Source organism: Bombus vancouverensis, chromosome 5 (genome assembly GCF_051014615.1).
Source record: "Bombus vancouverensis nearcticus chromosome 5, iyBomVanc1_principal, whole genome shotgun sequence".
Taxonomy (NCBI): Eukaryota; Metazoa; Arthropoda; class Insecta; order Hymenoptera; family Apidae; genus Bombus; species Bombus vancouverensis.
In genome coordinates, this window is record NC_134915.1 from 17,199,195 (window position 1) to 17,219,997 (window position 20,803).

Sequence of the window (20,803 nt, forward strand, 5' to 3'; positions counted from 1 at the left end):
CTTTCCTTAATCCACATTCTGATAAAAAATTATGCAATTAAATAAACATTCAGTGTGAATTATGTATGACGAAATGACGATTTTATTATGTCCTTTCAGTCTTTAATGACGTTAAATAATAGTTAGTATTACAATTGAGGGGAAAAAAGTACTAGATTTTATTAAAAGGGGAAAGGTTATTTAAAAATACCTGATAATGGCTAATATAATTTAATTACATAAGATGCTACAATATTTACCACGATATACTGACATATGTGTACTAATGTAAGTAAACTTCAGTTTATTCTCATTCGTAACTTTGACCTATTAAACTTTAATATCAGAGCATACATGTATATATCGTCGTTATTATGCATGTAATAACAAGAAATGATGAGTGGAATAACAGTACCGCAATTTATTTAGGACCACATTGCATCTATCGTATTCTAGCGGATTACAAAATATCGTGTACTATTGTTACGTATAACTTAAATTTGATACAATACTTTCCAATCAGTGACATGGTACAACAGATATTCCATTCATAAAACTCATTCTTCAAATGATTCACATGTAGAATATAAATACTGTGCCTTCGCAGACTATGGAGCAACCAAGGTATATCATTGGCTAAGATAAAATAACAATAAAATAATTTTTTTTAAATATTCCAACTAGCATTAGCGAATTGTCTTCTATTCCCACCTTTTTAGAGAAGTCTTTGGAACTTTTTGAAGAGTAACATTACGACTCGATCTCGTAAACATTTTTTCTTTCCTATTAAGTTCACATAATCTACATTTTCGCAATACATTACGTAATCGAGTCTAATGCTACGACATATCCCTTTATATATTTCTACCAACCTACCAATTATTTAATTCTTTATAAAAATAAAGCAACGATAAAGAATTAAATCAATTGGCTGTCTTTCGCTACGGCATAAATAAATGAATAAAAAAATTGCCGTAAATAAACATTATCAAACTCCAAAAAGTTTCATTTAAGTCTCCACAGTCGTAACAATCGATTATTTACACTCTGCGTAAACTGTTGTATAAATTAAAAATAATACTTTTTTCTTAATCTTATCCGTTTCATAAAGTTATGTATTAACAAACGAATAAAATACAAACGTCAACGCACGAATATTTTCGATTATTGTAACGACAGATTTAGACAATGAGTAAGTCATGTTAGGTTTCTTGCTAATGTAATTTTTGTTCTTGTGATATATTTACATAATAAAATAAAATGTTTCTGCTAACTCAATCATACACCGGGTTCAACACTCAACTCACATACTAGCATAAATATATGTCACCTATTAAAAAGAAAAAATATACAGGATCGCATTCAAGCATTAAATAAGAATGAAATGCATATATTTACATGGCTTACTCATTGCGTATATGTTTGTATTAGATTAATCTTTTAATTATTCTTTTAATGAAACCAAAGAAATGTTTCAAAATGTATTAATTTTTACGATTGGACCACAGCATCGTAAAATAGGAATCAAATAAAAAGAAAGTCGATATCTTGAATCTAGATAAAAAGTTTTTAACTAGGTTTATCACGATCAAGAAAGTATTCGTGCGTGTACGTTAATTCATCTAAATAAATCAGTAATGAAGAAACTATTTCAAATTATGTTAATCTCCTCTTAGGATGTATATAGAGCAAGGCAAAGGGAACATAACAAATATAATAAGAGAAAATAAATAAAATGTGTTCTACATAGTGCTACGAAGTATAATTAAACGTCGAAGGAGTCATCAAGTAATTGTTTTAGTTCTTTGAGGTGCTGCATTTTGCTTCCTGTTGCGGGTGAAGCACCTGTCGGGCGACCAACGTACCTGAAACAAAAATTTAGATTTACGAATCAAAGTTAATCATAAACTATACATTTATATCCTTCTACAGCTATACCTTATCATATATTTACATTAAAGTATGATAATAAAAGCTATAATAAATATCCTATTCAAATACCAACATTACCTTAATGTTCTCTGTTTGGGTTTATTAGATTCTATTGACAGCGACTCGGACACATTCGTTGGTTTAGTTGATGAGAACCAACCACTAAACCACCCTCCGCTACCCCTACTGTCGTATGACGTACTTCCGCTGCTGTAACATGGCCCAATTTTTTGCTTTGCTTAGCAAGCACGCGTACAAGACAAATTATTGATAAATTTTGTGCTTAAGTACATTGCTTATTAGTGATATATTTACACACATCAAAATTTTATAAATTACATCGAAAACGAAACTGTGACAAAGTAAAAAATTTGGGCCACGTGAACAGCTAAACATATGACAAACGTATTGCACAACCAAAATTTTATAATTTGTGTTACAAGTATCAATTAGGTGATTTTGCAACACAAATTCATTATAATGAAAACACGAGCAATTTATACGTATTTTTGTAAGCTAAAATTATACATACATATTGCAAAAGACAGATCTTAATATTTGTTTGAATTTCGATACTCACGATACAGAACGAGCTCCATTCAAAGCTGTATGAAATCTAGGTTGAATGTATGTCCATGCACCCTGATTTTTGTGTTCTTCTTGAGCCCATATTAATTCTGCATTAGCATATTTATCGGCTTCTTTCTTAACTAAATCGTATGGGAAAGGTGAAATCTATAAAAACAAAAGAATACGAGTAAATTTAATTAATAGAATGAAAATAAACAAAAAGGTTTTCGAATTTGATAGCAACTAATATTTACCTGTTCGACTCTCACAATGGCGACTTTATCGTCCAATTCCTTCTCCGCGCGTGCTTTCTTTAAATCGTAATAAACTTTACCAGAACAGAAAATTATCCTTTTAACATTACTGGGATTTTGAGAAGCTACACCTTCTTCTGGTATCACTCTAAGAAATTCTGTATTTTCCAGCATCAAATCGAAACTAGACTTTGCTTCTGGATGACGAAGCAACGATTTTGGTGTCATTAAAATCAAAGGTTTCCTAAATGGCAATGCAATCTGTCTTCTTAGAATATGGAAATAATTTGCTGGTGTACTGCAATTGGCTACAATCCAATTGCTATCGTGTAACTGACGCACAGCGAATTCTTCGCTTTCAGGAGGGAAATAATCTGGATCATCAGCAGACATTTGTAGGAAACGTTCCAAGCGGGCACTGGAGTGTTCAGGTCCCTAGAACAGGCGGACAATCATGTAGATAATTATATACTGTCATATAACAAATTTTTTAAACACATATTTAAGAACTTACCATTCCCTCAAGCCCATGAGGTTGTAACATTACAAGACCAGATTGACGTACCCATTTAGCTTGACCACTGCTGATAAATTGATCAATTATGCACTGTGCCGTGTTATTGAAATCACCAAATTGTGCTTCCCAGCACACTAGTGCATTAGGATTAGTCATAGAATAACCTAATTCAAATCCTAAAAGTTTAACAAAAAAAAATATTTTTATTCGTAATATCATTAAAACATATATATAAAGCCAATTTAAGTAATATCATAACATTACCAAGTACACCAAACTCTGATAAAGAACTATTGCATACAGTATATGGAGCTTGATCTGGGTAAAGATAACACAGTGGTCTGTAAGTAGCTTTATCCACAGTTTGATGATGGAGAACATGATGTCTGTGTGAAAAAGTTCCTCTTTCTACATCTTGACCTGATAATCTAACATGAATACCCTCTTTAAGTAAAGAACCAAAGGCCATAGCTTCTCCAAGAGCCCAATCAACTGTTCGCGCTTCTATCATTTCCATACGAGATTTTAAAATACGCTCGATACCTGTATGTTTATATGTTTCAAATTAATATATATCTAATTAATTAATTCATCCATAATTAGAGAGACATTTACCTTTATGAACCACAAATTCAGCTGCGTTGGGTGGTGGTGAAGAGAATTTTTTTCCAATATGAATGAGTGTGTCTTCTTTAATACCGGTAGGAGATACTTTTAAAGGGTCTTTTCCTTCAAAGAAACCGGACCATGGAGAATCCAACCAATCTTTGTACTTAATATGTGTTTCTTGTCTAGCATTGACATATGCTTCTTCACAAATTTTCTCATATTTATCTTTAACATCCTGTAATATCATTACAAAAACTTAGTCACATATACTCAAATAAGTAAAATATTTCTTATTTCAGTACCTTAACTTCTTCAGCAGAAACAACACTATCATCAATAAGACTTTTGGCATATATGTCTAAAACTGGTGGAGTATTTCTAATTTTTCGATACATCAAAGGCTGTGTGAACATAGGTTCATCAATCTCATTGTGACCATTTCGTCTATATGATACAATATCAATAACAACATCTTTATGGAAAGTTGCTCTCCATTCTGCAGCAACTTTACAAACATGCATTACTGCCTCAGGATCATCCGAATTTACATGGAAAATGGGTGCATTCACTACTCTTGCAACATCTTTCATAAAATCATTAATGATTAGAGTAACCTTAGAACACAAAAAGATTATCTTTTATGTGCATGATGAGATACTTACCAGTACAATATGGAGAGGATCGTGAATGTCTTGGATCTGTAGTAAATCCAATTTGATTATTCACCACAATATGAATAGTACCATGAGTTGTATAATCTGGTAAGTCTGACAAGTGCATTGTTTCAAAAACAATACCCTGCCCACAGAATGCAGCATCGCCGTGCAGAAGAATAGACATGACCTGTTAATATCAGTTTAATTATGAAGCTTCCAGAGAAGTAATAAAATTTTGTTATCAATGTAAATCACTCCGTATAGTGTACCTTCTTGCCTTCGCCATCACCGCGATAAAATTGTTCTGCACGAGTTTTTCCTTGTACTACTGGATCGACAGCTTCTAAATGAGATGGATTTGCCACAACAGCTAAACGAATGTTTTTGTTTGTTACTCGATTCAAACGCTCAATGTATGTTCCCAAATGATATTTAACATCACCAGAACCCTAGATTATTAAGAATTAGTAAAACATATCCATATAAATGACAAGATCAAATTTCGTATTGTAAATATCATATACACTTACATCATCAGCTGCTTCTAGAGCCGCAAATTGAGTGAATATTTGACTCAAGGGTTTACGACAAACGTTAGCAAGGACATTTAAACGGCCACGATGAGGCATACCCATGACAATGGATTCAACTCCTAACTCAGTTGATTTATCAATTACCTGCTTCATAGCAGGAATCAGAATTTCACATCCTTCCAATCCAAATCTCTTCTCAGATGACCATTTGCGTGCAAGGAATGCTTCAAATCTACAGTGAGAATACAAAATATAACAATAAACATTTTATTGTTGGTGTAAATGTAAAAATGTTTAATTTCGATATTTTATATACCCAGTTGCACGAGTTAATCTAGCCAAAATAAGTCTTCTTTCATCATTCGTCATTTCCATAATACCAGGAGTCTCCATTTTTTGTCGAATCCAATTGCATTGTTCCAAAGAATTGATAAACATGAATTCCACACCGATGTGGCCGCAGTAAGCAGCTTCTAGTCTTTTTAAGATTTCACGAAGGGGCAATGATTTTTCTTTGCCACCAATAAAAGTGGTGGATGGCAACTTGAAAATACGATCCATATCGGATTCCTCTGTAGAAATCGAACAATGAAATATTTGCTTATTTTAAAAAAACATGAATATAATAAAAGGCAAACGCAATGCCACGTCACGTATGTATTTATAATAGAATCAACATAGGATAATTAATTCCAAATATATCTAAAAAGACATCTCTTTTGTTATAACTACTTATTATATATAGTACGCACTTCTTTTCATTAAAATATAGTGTATATATTTTTGTAACTGATACTGAAAATGTAAACTATGAAGCAAAAAAAGAGAATTTTATATGGCATGAAACTCAAATACAGTGTTTTCTATATTTGCATTATAAATATATGTAAATAGTTCTTTTAATATCATATGTGAATATATGTATACAAAATGTTTGGCACATGATATATACATGCATCATTTCTTTAAAAAAAAACAAATAGTTAAGATTATAACAAACCCTCTCCACAATATTTGTAAGAAGAGAAATAAATGGAAAACTGAAAAAAGTATTCAAATACAAAGCTGTAAAACTCAATGAAGCATTATTAATAAAAGCAATCACCAAAAATACTAAAATGATAACAGTACAATAATATGACAAAATTTTTACACATTGGCCACACAATTTATAAAATAAAATAAGATACAGAAAAGTGTAGAAATTTGAAAAATGATATTAAAACATATAGATTATACAAAAATCATTTAATAAATAAATAGGAACTTGAGGAGGAAGTATTTGCGAAAAGTATGCTCTACAAAAATACTTATACAAACATCTTTTATTACATCGTACATAAACTGTTAGGTGTGGTAATAATATTATTTATTATCCTATACTTCCTCCAATTTTTCCCAAAAAAAAAAATATTCAAAAATTATTCCTGGCACAAATACCTTTACAGCAAAATATAGCAATCAATGTTCATATAAAGGACCCAAGCACCTTTACAATTTACCTTTAATGCCAATTTTTATGTAATCCCATAGCGAACCATCACAAAAATACTAATATTTTACAAAAGCTTTAAATTGAACTCTCATTTTAATTATTATTCTTACATACTTTTCATAAGTGTAGCTATTCTGTACTGTAGTTCCTGTGAGTAAGTAGTAGTATGTGCTCTGTTCCCTGTGGACATTATGCTTAAACTGAATAATTAAATTATTGAGCAAAACTCTTTTTATATGTATTACAATAAGGTTTCGCCACTAAATATATTTATCTAAAAACAATATTAATATCATTTTATCAATTTTTACTGTAACTAACTTTGCAATATTGTTTAGATTTAAGGTATCTTTTCTGTTTATTATGCTGTACTTTGTGTCCAGGAAGAAAATGAGATGAAATATGAATCATAATAATAAAAATGATATTTCCAATAATAACAAGTAGGTGAAATAAGTAAATTATTACACAAACATCTTCAAGTTAGGACAATGTTAAAGAAATAATGAAGCAAAATATTGCTTACTTCAAGCAGTTAAATTTTTGATAGTCTTTTTAATACATAGTAATACCTCACATAAAGTACACTCTGGACCTTCATTCCTTTGATTTATGCAGAAACACATTTATTTAGGCTTACCGAATGAGTAATGATTATAGAGCAATTCTTGTGGGTGTCTATCATCAAGATCAGCGCTGTTGATGCCAAGTGGATCCAATTTAGCGATATGATGGCCACGAATCTGTCAATTTAACGCCACATTCATACGAACCAAGTAGTTTTTAGTTCTTCAAACTTCTTAACTCATTACAAACATTAAAATAAATCACTGTGACTAATGTTCACTTAAATGTGTCTTAAAATATTGACTCATATGTTTTCAAGAAATAAAAAGAGAAAAATTATCTTTTAAAAACATCACATCACAGTAATTAAAAGCAAACATACCTATTGATAAAATAAATATTCGTTAATATTGATATGTTAACAGTTAAAGCATGTTATATACATGCTTTCTATAACTAAACCTAGTTTATGTATTTAGAACAAGAATATTTTATTATTTGTTATTTTATTATTTTTTAAGGATTAAATTAAGCAAACATAACTCAAATATCCTTCCACAAAACAGAAACTAATGGTTGTAATACGATATAGATAGTTAAATAATAACTTGTTCCAGAAACAAACATTCCAAATTATAATTGCAAACATATAAAAGCAAAGCTGCTAACATCATCTGCAAGCATGCATAGCAATGATTTCCAATACATTTTCTTACCTTAGACAGTTTATTTGTGCATGATATTTGAAAATACGTCATAAATACTAATACACTTATCATAAGAAGCAACTTAAGAACATTATTCATACACATGTAACATACTATCGATACAAATTGCAAAATATAAACCGATAAACATCCCACTCTTCCTTAAGAGGGATGAGAACATTTTCAGTATCAGTAAAACTTATCATGAATCTACATTCACATAACACCTTCTCAATATATTCAATCCAACAACTTCTTTCTTGTATTTTACTAATATTTTATAAATTTCATGTATTTCATAAAATCTTCTTTATTAAAATACATACACATAAATTACTCCAATTATTTATGAAGAGGGAAGGTATGATAATGGTTAAGAAGGAGTTAATGCATATGATAGAAACCATGATGTTTGTTTTTATGATGTGAAATGTGACATATATTTGGTGAAGGTGTTTTAAAAAGCTCTGGTACTTTAAAAGTCACAATAATCACATAAATTTTGACAAAATTAACTAAACAGATATAATCTAAAACCAGCATTGTAATATAGCATTTATAAACACACCTTTACTTTATACATATAAAAACTAAAGTAATACTTTAAGGAATTGGTTTGGGTAAAAGCCTTACCAAGCATATATTGTCGCAGAACTTGTTCAGGAGATCCCTTGCGGGCTGCATAATGGTTATGTATCAGGTCTGTTTGCATAATACCCAGTGGGTCCAGATCAGCAACTAAGTGACCTCGAGCCTATATGCCAATAAATAATTCCAAAAGGACCCCAATGTATATCAGTTTTTCCATTTTTTTAACTACCATACATTACTACATTATAGAAATACAATATTGCTATTAAAAGTGTAATCACCCCTTAACTATTCACTAATTATTGCTATAGCACATTAAAACTTTCAATTTAGACCTTTAAATTAACCCCTTTAAATTAACCTTTAATTCTAAACTCATATAAAAGTATGCATCATAATTTTTTAAACGAAATCTGTAATATTTCTTAAAATTAAAGCTACCGTAACCTTTGGGTAAAATTTTAACTTCATTTGATATATTTGTATAATTATAATTTTACAAAATATAAAATAATATAAAAATATAACTTTAATTTACTTTCTGAAGATCAATTGCCTTTTAATATCATTTTATGCTTTTACTAATTCTCTATTGGTTTTCCTCTTTTTTAGATATGTATTAATAAGTTATAATTTAGAGCTATAATTTACATCACAAATCTAACACATAATTTGTGGGAAATATTTAATTGTAAAACATGCTAGAGGTGATAGATGCAATAAGCATCTAATAAAATAAGGCTATTATGCAATACTTGAATATAATCTGACATTCTTAATCAGTGCTCGAAATATTTTTTCAATGATAGGACGCAATGATGGATTATTTCATGAAATACATGATAGCCCTTAATGAAATAGTTTCAGTATCAATTTCTTATGTCCTATATGTTTCATAAGTTTGCTTTTTTTTTCTTCTTATCAATTGCAGAACTAACATATCAACTAGATTAGTGAACATAAATATGGTATTAAGAAAAGAAATAAAGATTAGGACATGTGGAAATTGAAACAAAACTCTTATTTGATATCACATGCAGCATGATAGTAGAAATTTCCCTTCAACATAAAACATACATACAATGTTTCTAGAACACATGCTATAATGTTTCAAGATCAAATAATGACTGAATTATAGTCAAAATATTAAGACACTTTTTCTAATAATCAAAAAGATAAGATAGAACATCTAAAAGCTTTAACATGAAGCCATAAAACATTATATAATTTCACTTAAATTGAATATCTTATGTAAAATAAAAAATATAATTAAATTTTTGTAATGTATTTAATAATAATACACACGTATAAAAAATTTGGTGCTTGGAAACATAATATTTTGTTGAAACATAGTTGTTGTTATCCCAGTTTTTTTAAATACGCAATATAAAATTAACATACCTGATAAGAACGAATAATAGCTTGAACAGCCAGATGGTCATCAATAATCTTTTCATTAACAGGTATTTGGCTCAATTGTGTACCACCACCAAGTGGTAATAATGCTCCTAATGGAACTTGGTTATGACTTGGAGCAAGAGAAGGAGGCGCCTGATATGCAAGACCTGGTGCAGCTCCAGCAGTACTACTGCGAAAAAATGAGTCCCAAGACTAAAAATAAAAGTAATAAAATTCATAAAAAATTACAGTTAATGTTTACTTCAATAACAAGGATATATTCCATGAATTTACTACTAACCACATGTACACTATGAGGATCTTGTAGCCATGCATTATACATTTCTTCTACATAAGTGCTGGAACTGCCATTGAGAAAAGGTTCTGTGGCTACCTTGCTATACTTTCTAATTGGTTCGATAACTATCACCTGTGTGGTCCTTGTCAGAGGATGGCTTCGAACCAACCATGATGCAAACCTTTCAGGCCTGCACATTCGTGGCGCTAAAGGGGCCAATGTACTAAATAGGGTCCTTGCCTTATACATTTTTACCTGCAACAAATATTAGTATCAATATATCTGTTCACTAGGTATCCAAAACTTATAAATCATATATTTATACATTATTTTATGGTATAACTAAACTATTTATATATAATTCATATGATTAAAACTACAAGTATATAAGTACATTATTATCTTTGAGATTGTATTGTACAAAGATCTTTATCTGTAATTACTCACAAAATTGATAGTTTTTATTTAAAATTACTAGTAAATCTTTAGTGCTTTTATCAAATTTTATCAACTTTACTTCATATAAAGATTGGAAAAAATAGATAATTACCAATAATACATTTTGCATTTAAAGAAAACAGCATATTTCCTTAAACAATCCTTTTGTTACAAAACCATAGGATATGTTTGTGTAATAAGAACAAATATGTCCTATTGCTTTGTAAAAAAATTTTGTAATCAAGTCTTTTGCAAGACTTTAATCTATTTATAAAAAAATATTTTTAAATTTCTCTTTAATTTTAATTGTAGATTTCAGTTGCACAACCATGTATGATGTGCCAACTTTAAAACTTAGCACATGATGAAATCAATAACTCTAAGTATATGTATACCACTTACAATTATGGAAGATACACATTTTTTAAAGTAATAATTAAGATATTGTTGTTGATAAATATTTCTTTGAAATAATATAAGTGGTAATCTGCTGATATAGCATATCTAAATCTGCATGTCTACTCAAATTATGTTGATTAGAAATGTACATACATACTTATATATTTTTCATGTATAAAATATAACTTCTTTTTATGCTTCTGAACATTAGCATGTTAGAGGTATATAAAATGAGAAATGGTAAATATCCAAAAGATGCTAATGTTACATTGCATATAAAACATAAAATATATATGATATTTAACATTTCTATAGTTTAATAACATTAAAATAATTTTTGTGTAACAGATGTTGTTAAGAAAATGTACAAAAATTTTGCATAAGCTGAAACTAAGATATTAATATATATGGATATGAATTTAAGTATATTAATGGTAAAACAAAGAACATACATGTATATGCATTATAATGCAGACTGGTCTGCACAAATGACATAGTCTATCATAATAAATGACTAATGTAAGACAGATAAGCTAACAAGAAAATCAAAACACATTAAGGAGATTCATAATAAACTCTTTATATTCAACTTTATTGACATGTTACAAAACATAAGTAGATATACATTTAAAACAAAAATATTAGGTTAGATTATAATTTATAATATCAAAATTCAATGTGTCACTAACACTAATTATGGTATTACATTGTGTAACTCATATTGAAGTTAACAAAAACTATTCATATTAATTACGCTATACAGACGATAACGAATTATCTATCATTACAACATCAGTAGTCGGTGTGTATATCAATACGTACTTACAATTACTTCATATAGTAGTTTTAATAAAAAATAAATAGCAAAGGATTATTAAAATATATTTCTAGTTTTTAAAACAGTTATGCAAATAAGACGCAATCCTTTGTCAATTAGACAATGTCAGAAACATATGACATTTGTCCGAAAAACGTGGTCAAACGTCAATTTTTTGGCATACCGATAGGGATTAGCAAGAACAAATGAATCTAAGAATCTTATTAAAAGTGAAACTACGAAAAAAAGTGCAGAATTTACGATAGATTTCTAAATACCTATTGCAACTACACAATTACATTTATATCTACATATATGAAAGATAATATTTTTCATTTGAACACAATCATATTGTAGGTTATTTAATTCAATCATTAAGAATATTTTATTATTGATGGGTTAATATGAAAGTGTAAAATAAATGTTAAAAGTTATTAAGGATCTTTTCTAAAAAAAAAATACGAAAGAAATAACTATATCTCTTAAGTCAGGTGACTATTTTCGTCTGGTGCAATAATTTTACGTAATCAAAGGTGTCATGAAACAAGATTTCAAGAAAGAATAATATTTATTATTAGAACTGATGTTCTTTATAAGGCGATCAACAATTCTTCGTAGAAATCATCATTATTTTTCGTTAATGTCATAATTAAAAATCAAACATAAATGAGATACAAATCTACGTACCTGATGTTAACGCGACAACGATGACAGGCCATCCACCATTTACAACTCAGGATTAGACCGAACTACGTCTTCTTAAAGTACAACATATCTATAAGCAAGAAACAGACTTCAGCGCACCTAACGGCTAAATATTACAAATCAGTATTACAGTAATTCAATTTAAAAATTTACCAGAGATTTCCCTATTCTAGATTTTTCTTTTTCATTTTAAACTTATCTTTGAATTTAATTATTTCTGAGTATTTTTAGATTGTTGTAGCACTTACATAGTCTTATAATTAAGAAGTATGATTTTTATTTACATTTATTGCAAACATTTTTGCATTCTACTTGTCTAGAAATAAATTTGATTTTCATTTAATATTAAGAAATCTATAGGCAACTTTTAAAACAATTTAATATTTTTACAATTTGGTACATTTAACAAAAATCAAATGCTTTAGTTAATAATAACATTGGAATAATAAATGTAATTTTTAAAATGTTTGAAAAGTTAAATGAAAGTCAATATTAGAACGGGTAATACATGTTTAAATATTTTACGAGCTTTTGTAAGAAGCTGACTAAAAACTAAAATTTTCCCTTAGACGATTTTCTTTTAATGAAAGAAGAACATGTTGGAAACAAAAGATATATAAGTAAAAATGTAATCGATAAACAATAAAAACGTAACCTGTGAGTTCTTATTCTTTGAATTTTTTATAGATTTCTTTTACAAATTTCTTTTATCCATCAAAAAACTTTTATTATTAATCTTACTAATGATGGTTGTTTGGTAATTAAACTATGTATATTTATTAACTAAAAACAGAATATGGATGTTAATTACAAGAAAAAATATTACACTGGTAATTATATATTTTGCATACGTGATTTAAATATATCAAAATAACTTGTATTAATCTATATGTTATATTTACACTACAGTAATAGAAATAATTTAGTTTAATTATGTTGAGTTTTATTCATTTAGACGTGAAAAATGTAAAACAATGGTTCTATTCTACGAAAGAAAGATGTGATTCGTTAAAATCTCATATGAAATATATGAAAATGTTATATCATGATATGCCAAAAATACAAGAAACTAAAAAGACTTTGTGTGATCCAAATTGGCAAAATTGTAAAATAAAGACTTCTAGTAATGATGAAACTATAGTTTCCAGACAAGTGAATTGTAATAATTCCTTGGAAAAGTATTCTGATACGCTATGTATGTTTTTAAATGAAAATGATGCAATAAAATGCAACAAAATATTTTTTTTCACTGTATATTCTTTTATTATTGTGAACTATAAAAAAATAAATTCAAATGCATTCTCTATGTTACAGATGATAAGATCCACAAAGATAAACCTTTCACAACTTCAAATTTAGCCAATATTTTATCAGAAAATAATCTGCAGAAGAAAGAAGAAGAAAAAGAAAAACAAAAGAACTTAAATAAACAGAAAGGAACAGAAACTGAATTATCTTCGATTACACTTCAAAGTTATGCTATTTCACAGAACACAGAATCAAGATCGTTACTACCAACTCAGAAAGATAACATGGCAGTATGTATATTGTGTTTAAGTTATGAATATATTTGATATGCATTCTAAATGAAGTTGTTCTTCATAACTATATTCATAAAAATCTTATTAACAGTGTGAAGAACACAATTACAATTGGCAATTCCCATATCAAAAGCATCTAACAGAATATTCTACAGAATTAATAGGAAATAATGAAACTTTAACCAAATCTTTTGAACAATTAAATCTGGATAATCAAAATAGCTATTTACTTCAAGAATCATTTTCTGCAAAAGATGATATTAAACTAAATATTTCTGGTAATGTTAAAGATGGATCCGTGGATAAAAGTAAAGTCTCTACAAAAAACGAAAAAAAAGAAAAAGCTATTTCTTCAGCATTATCAAGCAAGAAAGGCTCCTTATGTAAGCTAGATGACATTGTTCCATTGAAGATTAAAAGACGAAGAAAAAAAATACACTGTTCTAATTCACGGAGTACTGTAACTACAAGAGATACAATTTTTTTAGGAAGAAAGGATACAAAAAAACGAAAACAAAAAAGTATCATATAAAGATGTTCATTTGAAAACTTCATATTGATTTTTATGTATATTTTAGATAGTGTAAGTAATCGTCATACATTCAAGTCTCAACAAACATCTAATGATGTAGTGGAAATTTATCATAATGCAGCAGCAAAGAGTGGTAGCACATCTGCTATTCCTAGTAAACATTCAAAACTTGAACATCACATGAACTATATTAACATATTAACATCTTCAGCTATGAATAAACAACAAAACATATCCATAAAACCAAAATATGAAGATAATAATTATCAAAATGTTAGTGATGTTAATGTAGATTGTCCCAAAAATTATTCTCAAAAGCAACATCAAACTGATCAGAAAACAGTGTAAGGACTCATGGTAGTGGTTATAGCAATGATATTATATAATATCAAATATAATATTAACTTCTATTTTCAGAGGAAGGATTACAATTAATAATGATCTAAGTAATAATTTGAAAATTTCAACCAGTCCTGCATGTACCATGGAAGAGTACAATTCGCATCAGTGTCAACATGCAATTATACAAGCATCATATTGCGACCCAATAGTTACTCATAATTATGAAATGCCAACTTTAGCTTCTAAATTAAAGAGAGCCAATCGTTCATATTTCGGTAGATTTAACTTTCAAAATATACCCTTTGTAGTGGGTACTTCTGTAACCCCAAGTCATAATTTAGGTTTAAATATACAGCAAGTATGTTATTAGATATAAAAGTAAGCTATGCTTATTGTTACAATCTTTCTTTATTCAAAAGGTTTTGAGCATTATGAAAACAAGGCAAATTGCTGCAACAGGAGTGACACCTCTTCTTATTCGTAAAATTAGCAGAGGTATGAAACCTGCATCTGTTCTTGTAGAACAGATAAACAATCAACAGAGTAAACTGTCTCATATAAATTCCCAAATGAATAATATACATATACAGAAAGAAAATTTGTTTATGAGTAAAGGTGATCATTTATTAGAAAATGAAAATATGTTTTTAAAATATGATAGGAAAGGAATAAGTAATTTAAATGTAAATTTGAAATCAAATATTGAGCAATATCAGAATTTACAAAAAGGAATTAATGGCAGTGTAAATAAATATGGGAATTTTCATAAGAAAAAGGTTTGCTTAGTAGACAATATTAAATGTAATATCATTGGAAATGTTCATCTTTCATTTCAGAACATAAAAATATTTCTTGTTATTTACAGGATACTAGATCAGAGAATCAATTGAATACACTGAATACAATACTACATGTAACAGACAATAAAATGTTGAAATTATTTGCTTCCCAACAAAATGTAAACACAAAGATGGAAAACCCAGAAATGCAATCCAAAATATATCAGGTAAAGTTATCTAGATGAATAGATTGTTTAAAAATATTAATCTAGAACACATTACAGGGCAATATTTGTGATAAACACATTTCTAATACCTCAACAGTTAATCATTCTCAAGATTCTAAAGGAATAAGGGAAGTTCTCATTAACCTTCATGATCAGTTCGAGGAAATGAACACGTAAGTTAAGTCAACCAATGATAAAGTAAAACTCAATAATCTATATTAATCTAATATTTCTTAACATATGTACACACACTATAGAAAATATGAAAGATTACAAGCAAAAGCAAAAAAATACAGTGATAAAGATTTAGAAGAAGAAATACTACATTTAGAAAAAGAATTAAGCATTAAAGAAGATGAGATAAATGCTGTTGTTAACTTGTATAAAGAGGTAAGATTATTTTGCAGATTTTTTATTTATACTTAGACTAAATCGTGATATTTTACAGCTTATACACAATACCAATATTTATAAAAAATGTTTTGATGTTTTTAATCCTAGGTGATGTCATTAAAACATCAAATGAAATTATTACAAAAAAAGAACAGTTACGTTTGTATATCAACTGAAATTCCACTGGGATCAGATAAATTGTATGCAGCTATGCCATTTACATCAACTAAATCTAATGGATCAAATGGATCAAATTTTCAGCAAAGACTTTTTCACAAAAGGGGAAATAGTGCTGTCACAAGGGAACCTATTTCTCTTCGTCTAGCTGGTCTCTTACGGCAAATTCAAACATTTCAGAAGCAATTGAAACTAACATCATGGTAACAATACAATGTGGATCATATTTATCACGTAAGCTGAAATTATTAACAAATTTGTTACATGATATTAATTGAAACTATTTTTTATGTAGTATTGTCACAAAAAGTGGTCTGAAATTTGATAAAACATGATAAACACATATAAAGTATAATGCAAATAAAATTTGTAATATTTTTTCTTAAGTAAGCAATTGTGTGGTCCCGATAAGAGATTTGTTTCTTATCACTATAATGCTTAGAAGATTATTAATCTAAATATTAAAATATAAAATATGCACTATAAAAGAAATATCAAGGATTTTGTTAAGGTTATTCAGTATAACAAAAACAATATTTTTAGCAGATCATATTTTTCTTTTATTCAATTCTACATGCTACTTGTTATAACGACTAATAGATTTGTTTAGTTTCGTATATTGATATACGCCCTTGCTTTTCATCTATACATACCGTTTATACGTATATACACAATTTCATATTTTCAAACGCTGCAGAATAATTAAAATTGTTGTTTATTTATTTTTTATTTTTACCTTTAATATTTAAATACATCATCAAGAGCGAATTATTTTTATGAAATAAAAAAGCAATTTATATTTTTCGTAAACGAAATTTCAATCTAATAGTGGCAATAATATTTATCTTGTAAGCGATTATACAAAATCACACATCAACAGATATGTCTCTTGTACTTTATGTACGAGATCTATTTCAGAAAACGTTAACAGAAAATGTTATTTTACTCCTGAAGCAGTATCTTTTTTTTACTTTTATCATAAAAATTAATACACATCCAAAATTGATTGAATATCTTATGATATCTATGATGTTTAATATAAAATTAGTCTTTTTAAAAGACTAATAAAATATAATGAGCCTATTTCTGCAAATATATTCGTAAATACAATAATAAATCTTAAAATCGTGTGAAAGGAAATTAATCGTTAAAATATAGTTTTGTTGGATTATTAAAAAATACAAAAAATTGTAAGTTTTATTAAATTAAATTAAATTATTCGGATTTTTCACTTTTGATTTTTCTACTTCAGTCGCTCTTTCTCATTCTTTTCTTTTTTTCGTATAAAAGAATGTAACGTTACTTAAATTACTACTTTTATTTTACGATCTTTTAAACAGATCATCAATCTCGATTACCTTCTACGAAGGAGATGACCGAAAACATTTCCTCACGTCAAGAAATCGTTTCCTCAAAAAAAAATGAAGTCCTTCTCACACACACTCTCCCATATTAACATAAATAATATATCTCTCATATTATATCACAGACTAAAAAATGCTTTGGTCTAAAAAATCTTTTTCTGTTCCATTAATTCCGCATATTTTAATTCAGCGGGTAAATTTTATAACAAATGTCGACTGGATCAATGCAATATTAATATATTCAAAGAAATCAGATTCTTCATACGAGTGTGCGAAATGGATTAGCGCTAAAGAATTGGGGCCGCCATAAGTTTGTTTGTAACAAAAAAACATAGATTAAACCAAAATATGTTGCAAGGAACCAATTGAAACTACGCATATATTCCAGCAATTTTTTATAATCAATTTAAAAATTTGAACATCGGTTGATTTTAGTCAAGATTTAAAATCATATACATATATGTATAAATATATAATAATTTATAGAATATTTCCTACATTGTTTTATTTTTTAGTTCTTAATACATAAGTACTAGTTAAGCTCTGTAATTCTTGTTTGCTGCAAAATCATAATATTAAAAACGCGAACCCCTTCGGCGCACTTCCATGTTGCTAAAATTCGCAAAGCATTTCTTTTGTTTGATAAGATTAAAACTGAAACTTTAGCACCTTCGTTTAAGACGCTTTATCAAGTTGAATTTTAAGGCTACTGTTTATATACGTCATACCTGCATTATATTTCAGAATAATTGCCTTAAAATTTTACTTGCACAAATATAAAACGGAAAAATTAACGAGGTTTTAATGAATATGTTTAATACAGCTATAAGACTGTAACAGTTTATAGTACTCTACAATTATAACATGTGATATTTCTTACAAGGTACTTACATTACAAATAACCCCACAGATCCGTTCTTTACTCTCAACATTCAATATGATGATAATCTTCGACTAATGAAATAAATATCAATTTTAGTTTAAATAATGTATAATCTAGAATCTAAATATCTGTTCTTTCTATTTTCATTCAATTGATGTATTAGCTTTTAAAGAAGGTGATATCCTATGTCATGTAATATAAAAAAAGATATAAATTTGTTAAAAATAGTAATTTGAAAATGGCAATAATATTATTAATCGATAGAGTACAAAGACGTATGTAAATATATAATGCCTACTAAAAAAAGAAGTCAACATACAATGTATTCGTTAAATTCGTTTCAATTATGAAATTATTTTCATAATTTGTCACTGTTCGTCCTTAATACTTCTTTTGTAGTTTACTTTTGCATGTTAGCATCCATTGATATATAGCAAGATACGTACATATAATAATTTTTCAAGCAATAATTCATTTCTTTATGTCTTTGTTTTTTTACATACTCAACATTTAATCAAACATAAAGAAATGCACAAACATGGAAAAATATGATGCAATATACGTGTATATGCAAATAATATAAAATAGGAAGAAGTAAATTTTTTAAAATTTCTATTAAAATGTGACAAAATTTTAAATAACACTAGTAGAAATATGTAAAATGGAGCAGGTCAGTGGCATGTTTTTCTTTAATATTTTTTTATGTGATGTACTTATTCGTATAAATTGGCAGTTTACAATAACCATGCAATAAGCATTTCCTTACTTTATTGAATCTGACGTTGAGTATTTGAAGGAAATTGAATGCAAATCGACAGATTGTTTATAACGCGGTAGCCACTGTTACTTTCTAACTATTAGTGTTTAGAGTTCAGAATACTAACCTGGTACTAATTTTATTATTTATTATCGTATGATATCGTTTTATAATATGCACTTCACTGAGTCATTAAAATAACAAGAGTCTTATCAAAACAATCTAGTTAATTAGAATAATTGAAATTGTCGTTGAAAATATTTCGTACAAATATCATATTACACGCAATAAACATTTTTATCAGAATTAAAGGTAAATTAATTTATCAATATACTGATTTCAATAACTGAGATTTCAGTATATGAGTAGTTGAGAATAGAGTTTTGCATACATGTTCTTATATCGGTTTGATAATTTGATTTAAAATAGATTGTTGGCCAATTATAATCAATACATACGAAGTCAAAGTATTACAGCCAGAGACAGCCTCTCCATTGTTCTCTTAAAATATTTTGATTTTTGGATAAATTCAAATTATCAGACATATATACTAGTGTCTTGTTTTAATATCCTTCATTTTGGATAGATGTTTTTTGTTGCCTCCTGTTGCACAATAGCATTTTTTATGAATGTTGTATGAAATTTCGGTTTTATAATAACCACTGCATATATTTCGGATGTTTTATAATGTTTGAAGTTTTCTTTATTGTTAGATGTATGTAAATTTCAAGATATTCATTAAATACTGCGTCAAGCATTTTTAGCTACTAGAGCATCGATCAGTCGAAGCTTTGCTTTAGCCTGCTTATATGATTCGTAAACGGTTGTGACTTGCGGGCCACGATCTTCTCTTTGCATTCTACGGCCGGCACGAGCTTCGAATTGTGCTTCTAATTCTTTTAAAGCACGTCGCAGACGCTTTTTCTCTTCTCTAGTTAATTTCTGTTGTACCAATAATTCCTCTCTAATATCAAATTAAGTAGTTGTTAATACCTTTCTAGGAAATAGATATTAGTGAATTATATATACTAAAAACTTACTGTGGAAGTGCGTGAAGACTTTCGTTGTTACTACGACTTCCTTCGCTACTGCTGTGCTGACTATCACTATCAGTTGGTAATTGATCTACTGAATCTATACAATCCAAAATACCTCTATGTGACATATCAGGTTCGCTAGCTCTCCTCTCTGTATCAGATGGATTGTTAGGTAAATTAGATGATGTAAAATCCATTGCTTCATGTTCCAAAATAGTAGCCAACTCTGAAATGCTATCTTTATTTTTGCTCTGTAAGAAAAACAGAAAGAAAGTTTAAAGATAATTTATATGTACATACATACAA

General features: G+C 28.2%; 3 protein-coding genes across 19 annotated transcripts in view; 1 reads left to right on the forward strand and 2 right to left on the reverse strand.

Moving 5' to 3' along the window:
• Nucleotides 1-194: 194 nt before the first annotated feature.
• Nucleotides 195-12,559, reverse strand: Nc73EF (oxoglutarate dehydrogenase Nc73EF). 8 transcript variants are annotated; one of them, XM_033337500.2, is made up of 17 exons: nt 12,448-12,559; nt 10,110-10,361; nt 9,812-10,021; nt 7,186-7,288; nt 6,660-6,725; nt 5,367-5,622; nt 5,048-5,282; nt 4,787-4,966; nt 4,524-4,704; nt 4,164-4,444; nt 3,868-4,096; nt 3,517-3,795; nt 3,250-3,428; nt 2,736-3,170; nt 2,492-2,646; nt 1,990-2,121; nt 195-1,844 (listed from the first exon to the last, which is right to left on the reverse strand). In XM_033337500.2, the coding sequence occupies exons 2-17, from the start codon at nt 10,353-10,355 to the stop codon at nt 1,745-1,747; spliced, it is 3,267 nt and encodes a 1,088-aa protein (XP_033193391.1). In that variant the 5' UTR covers nt 10,356-10,361; nt 12,448-12,559; the 3' UTR covers nt 195-1,744. The 8 variants fall into 8 exon arrangements, with proteins under 8 accessions (XP_033193391.1, XP_033193393.1, XP_033193394.1 ...); XM_033337502.2 differs by lacking the exon at nt 6,660-6,725; XM_033337503.2 differs by lacking the exon at nt 1,990-2,121.
• Nucleotides 12,491-20,803, forward strand: part of LOC117158527 (uncharacterized) — an 11,969-nt gene continuing 3,656 nt past the window's right edge. Inside the window, exons 1-12 of one of the 10 annotated variants that reach the window (XM_076618655.1) lie at nt 13,138-13,295; nt 13,421-13,660; nt 13,780-14,003; nt 14,098-14,527; nt 14,585-14,882; nt 14,956-15,238; nt 15,300-15,656; nt 15,746-15,886; nt 15,932-16,059; nt 16,144-16,276; nt 16,388-16,690; nt 16,752-18,680. In XM_076618655.1, coding sequence (XP_076474770.1) covers nt 13,262-13,295; nt 13,421-13,660; nt 13,780-14,003; nt 14,098-14,527; nt 14,585-14,882; nt 14,956-15,238; nt 15,300-15,656; nt 15,746-15,886; nt 15,932-16,059; nt 16,144-16,276; nt 16,388-16,663 — 2,544 coding nt within the window. In that variant the 5' untranslated portion in view covers nt 13,138-13,261 and the 3' untranslated portion in view covers nt 16,664-16,690; nt 16,752-18,680. The other 9 variants (XR_013058423.1, XR_013058422.1, XM_076618654.1 and 6 more) reach the window with 9 other exon arrangements.
• The window catches only part of LOC117158525 (protein FAM13A), an 11,821-nt gene continuing 11,149 nt past the window's right edge, over nt 20,132-20,803 (reverse strand). The window contains exons 12-13 of the mRNA XM_033337512.2: nt 20,501-20,748; nt 20,132-20,424 (exon numbers count right to left, since the gene is read on the reverse strand). Of these exons, the coding sequence (XP_033193403.1) occupies nt 20,211-20,424; nt 20,501-20,748 (462 nt within the window). The 3' untranslated portion in view covers nt 20,132-20,210. The remainder of the gene's footprint in view (nt 20,425-20,500; nt 20,749-20,803) is intronic.

Excerpts from the sequence above, each read along its gene's own strand:
- Nc73EF (XM_033337500.2), bottom strand. The coding sequence starts at position 10,355 with ATGTATAAGGCAAGGACCCTATTTAGTACATTGGCCCCTTTAGCGCCA. Across the intron at positions 6,726-7,185 it reads CTATAATCATTACTCATTCG|GGAACAGAGCACATACTACT; the intron begins GTAAGCCTAAAT and ends TAATGTCCACAG. Across the intron at positions 2,647-2,735 it reads CCATTGTGAGAGTCGAACAG|ATTTCACCTTTCCCATACGA; the intron begins GTAAATATTAGT and ends TTGTTTTTATAG.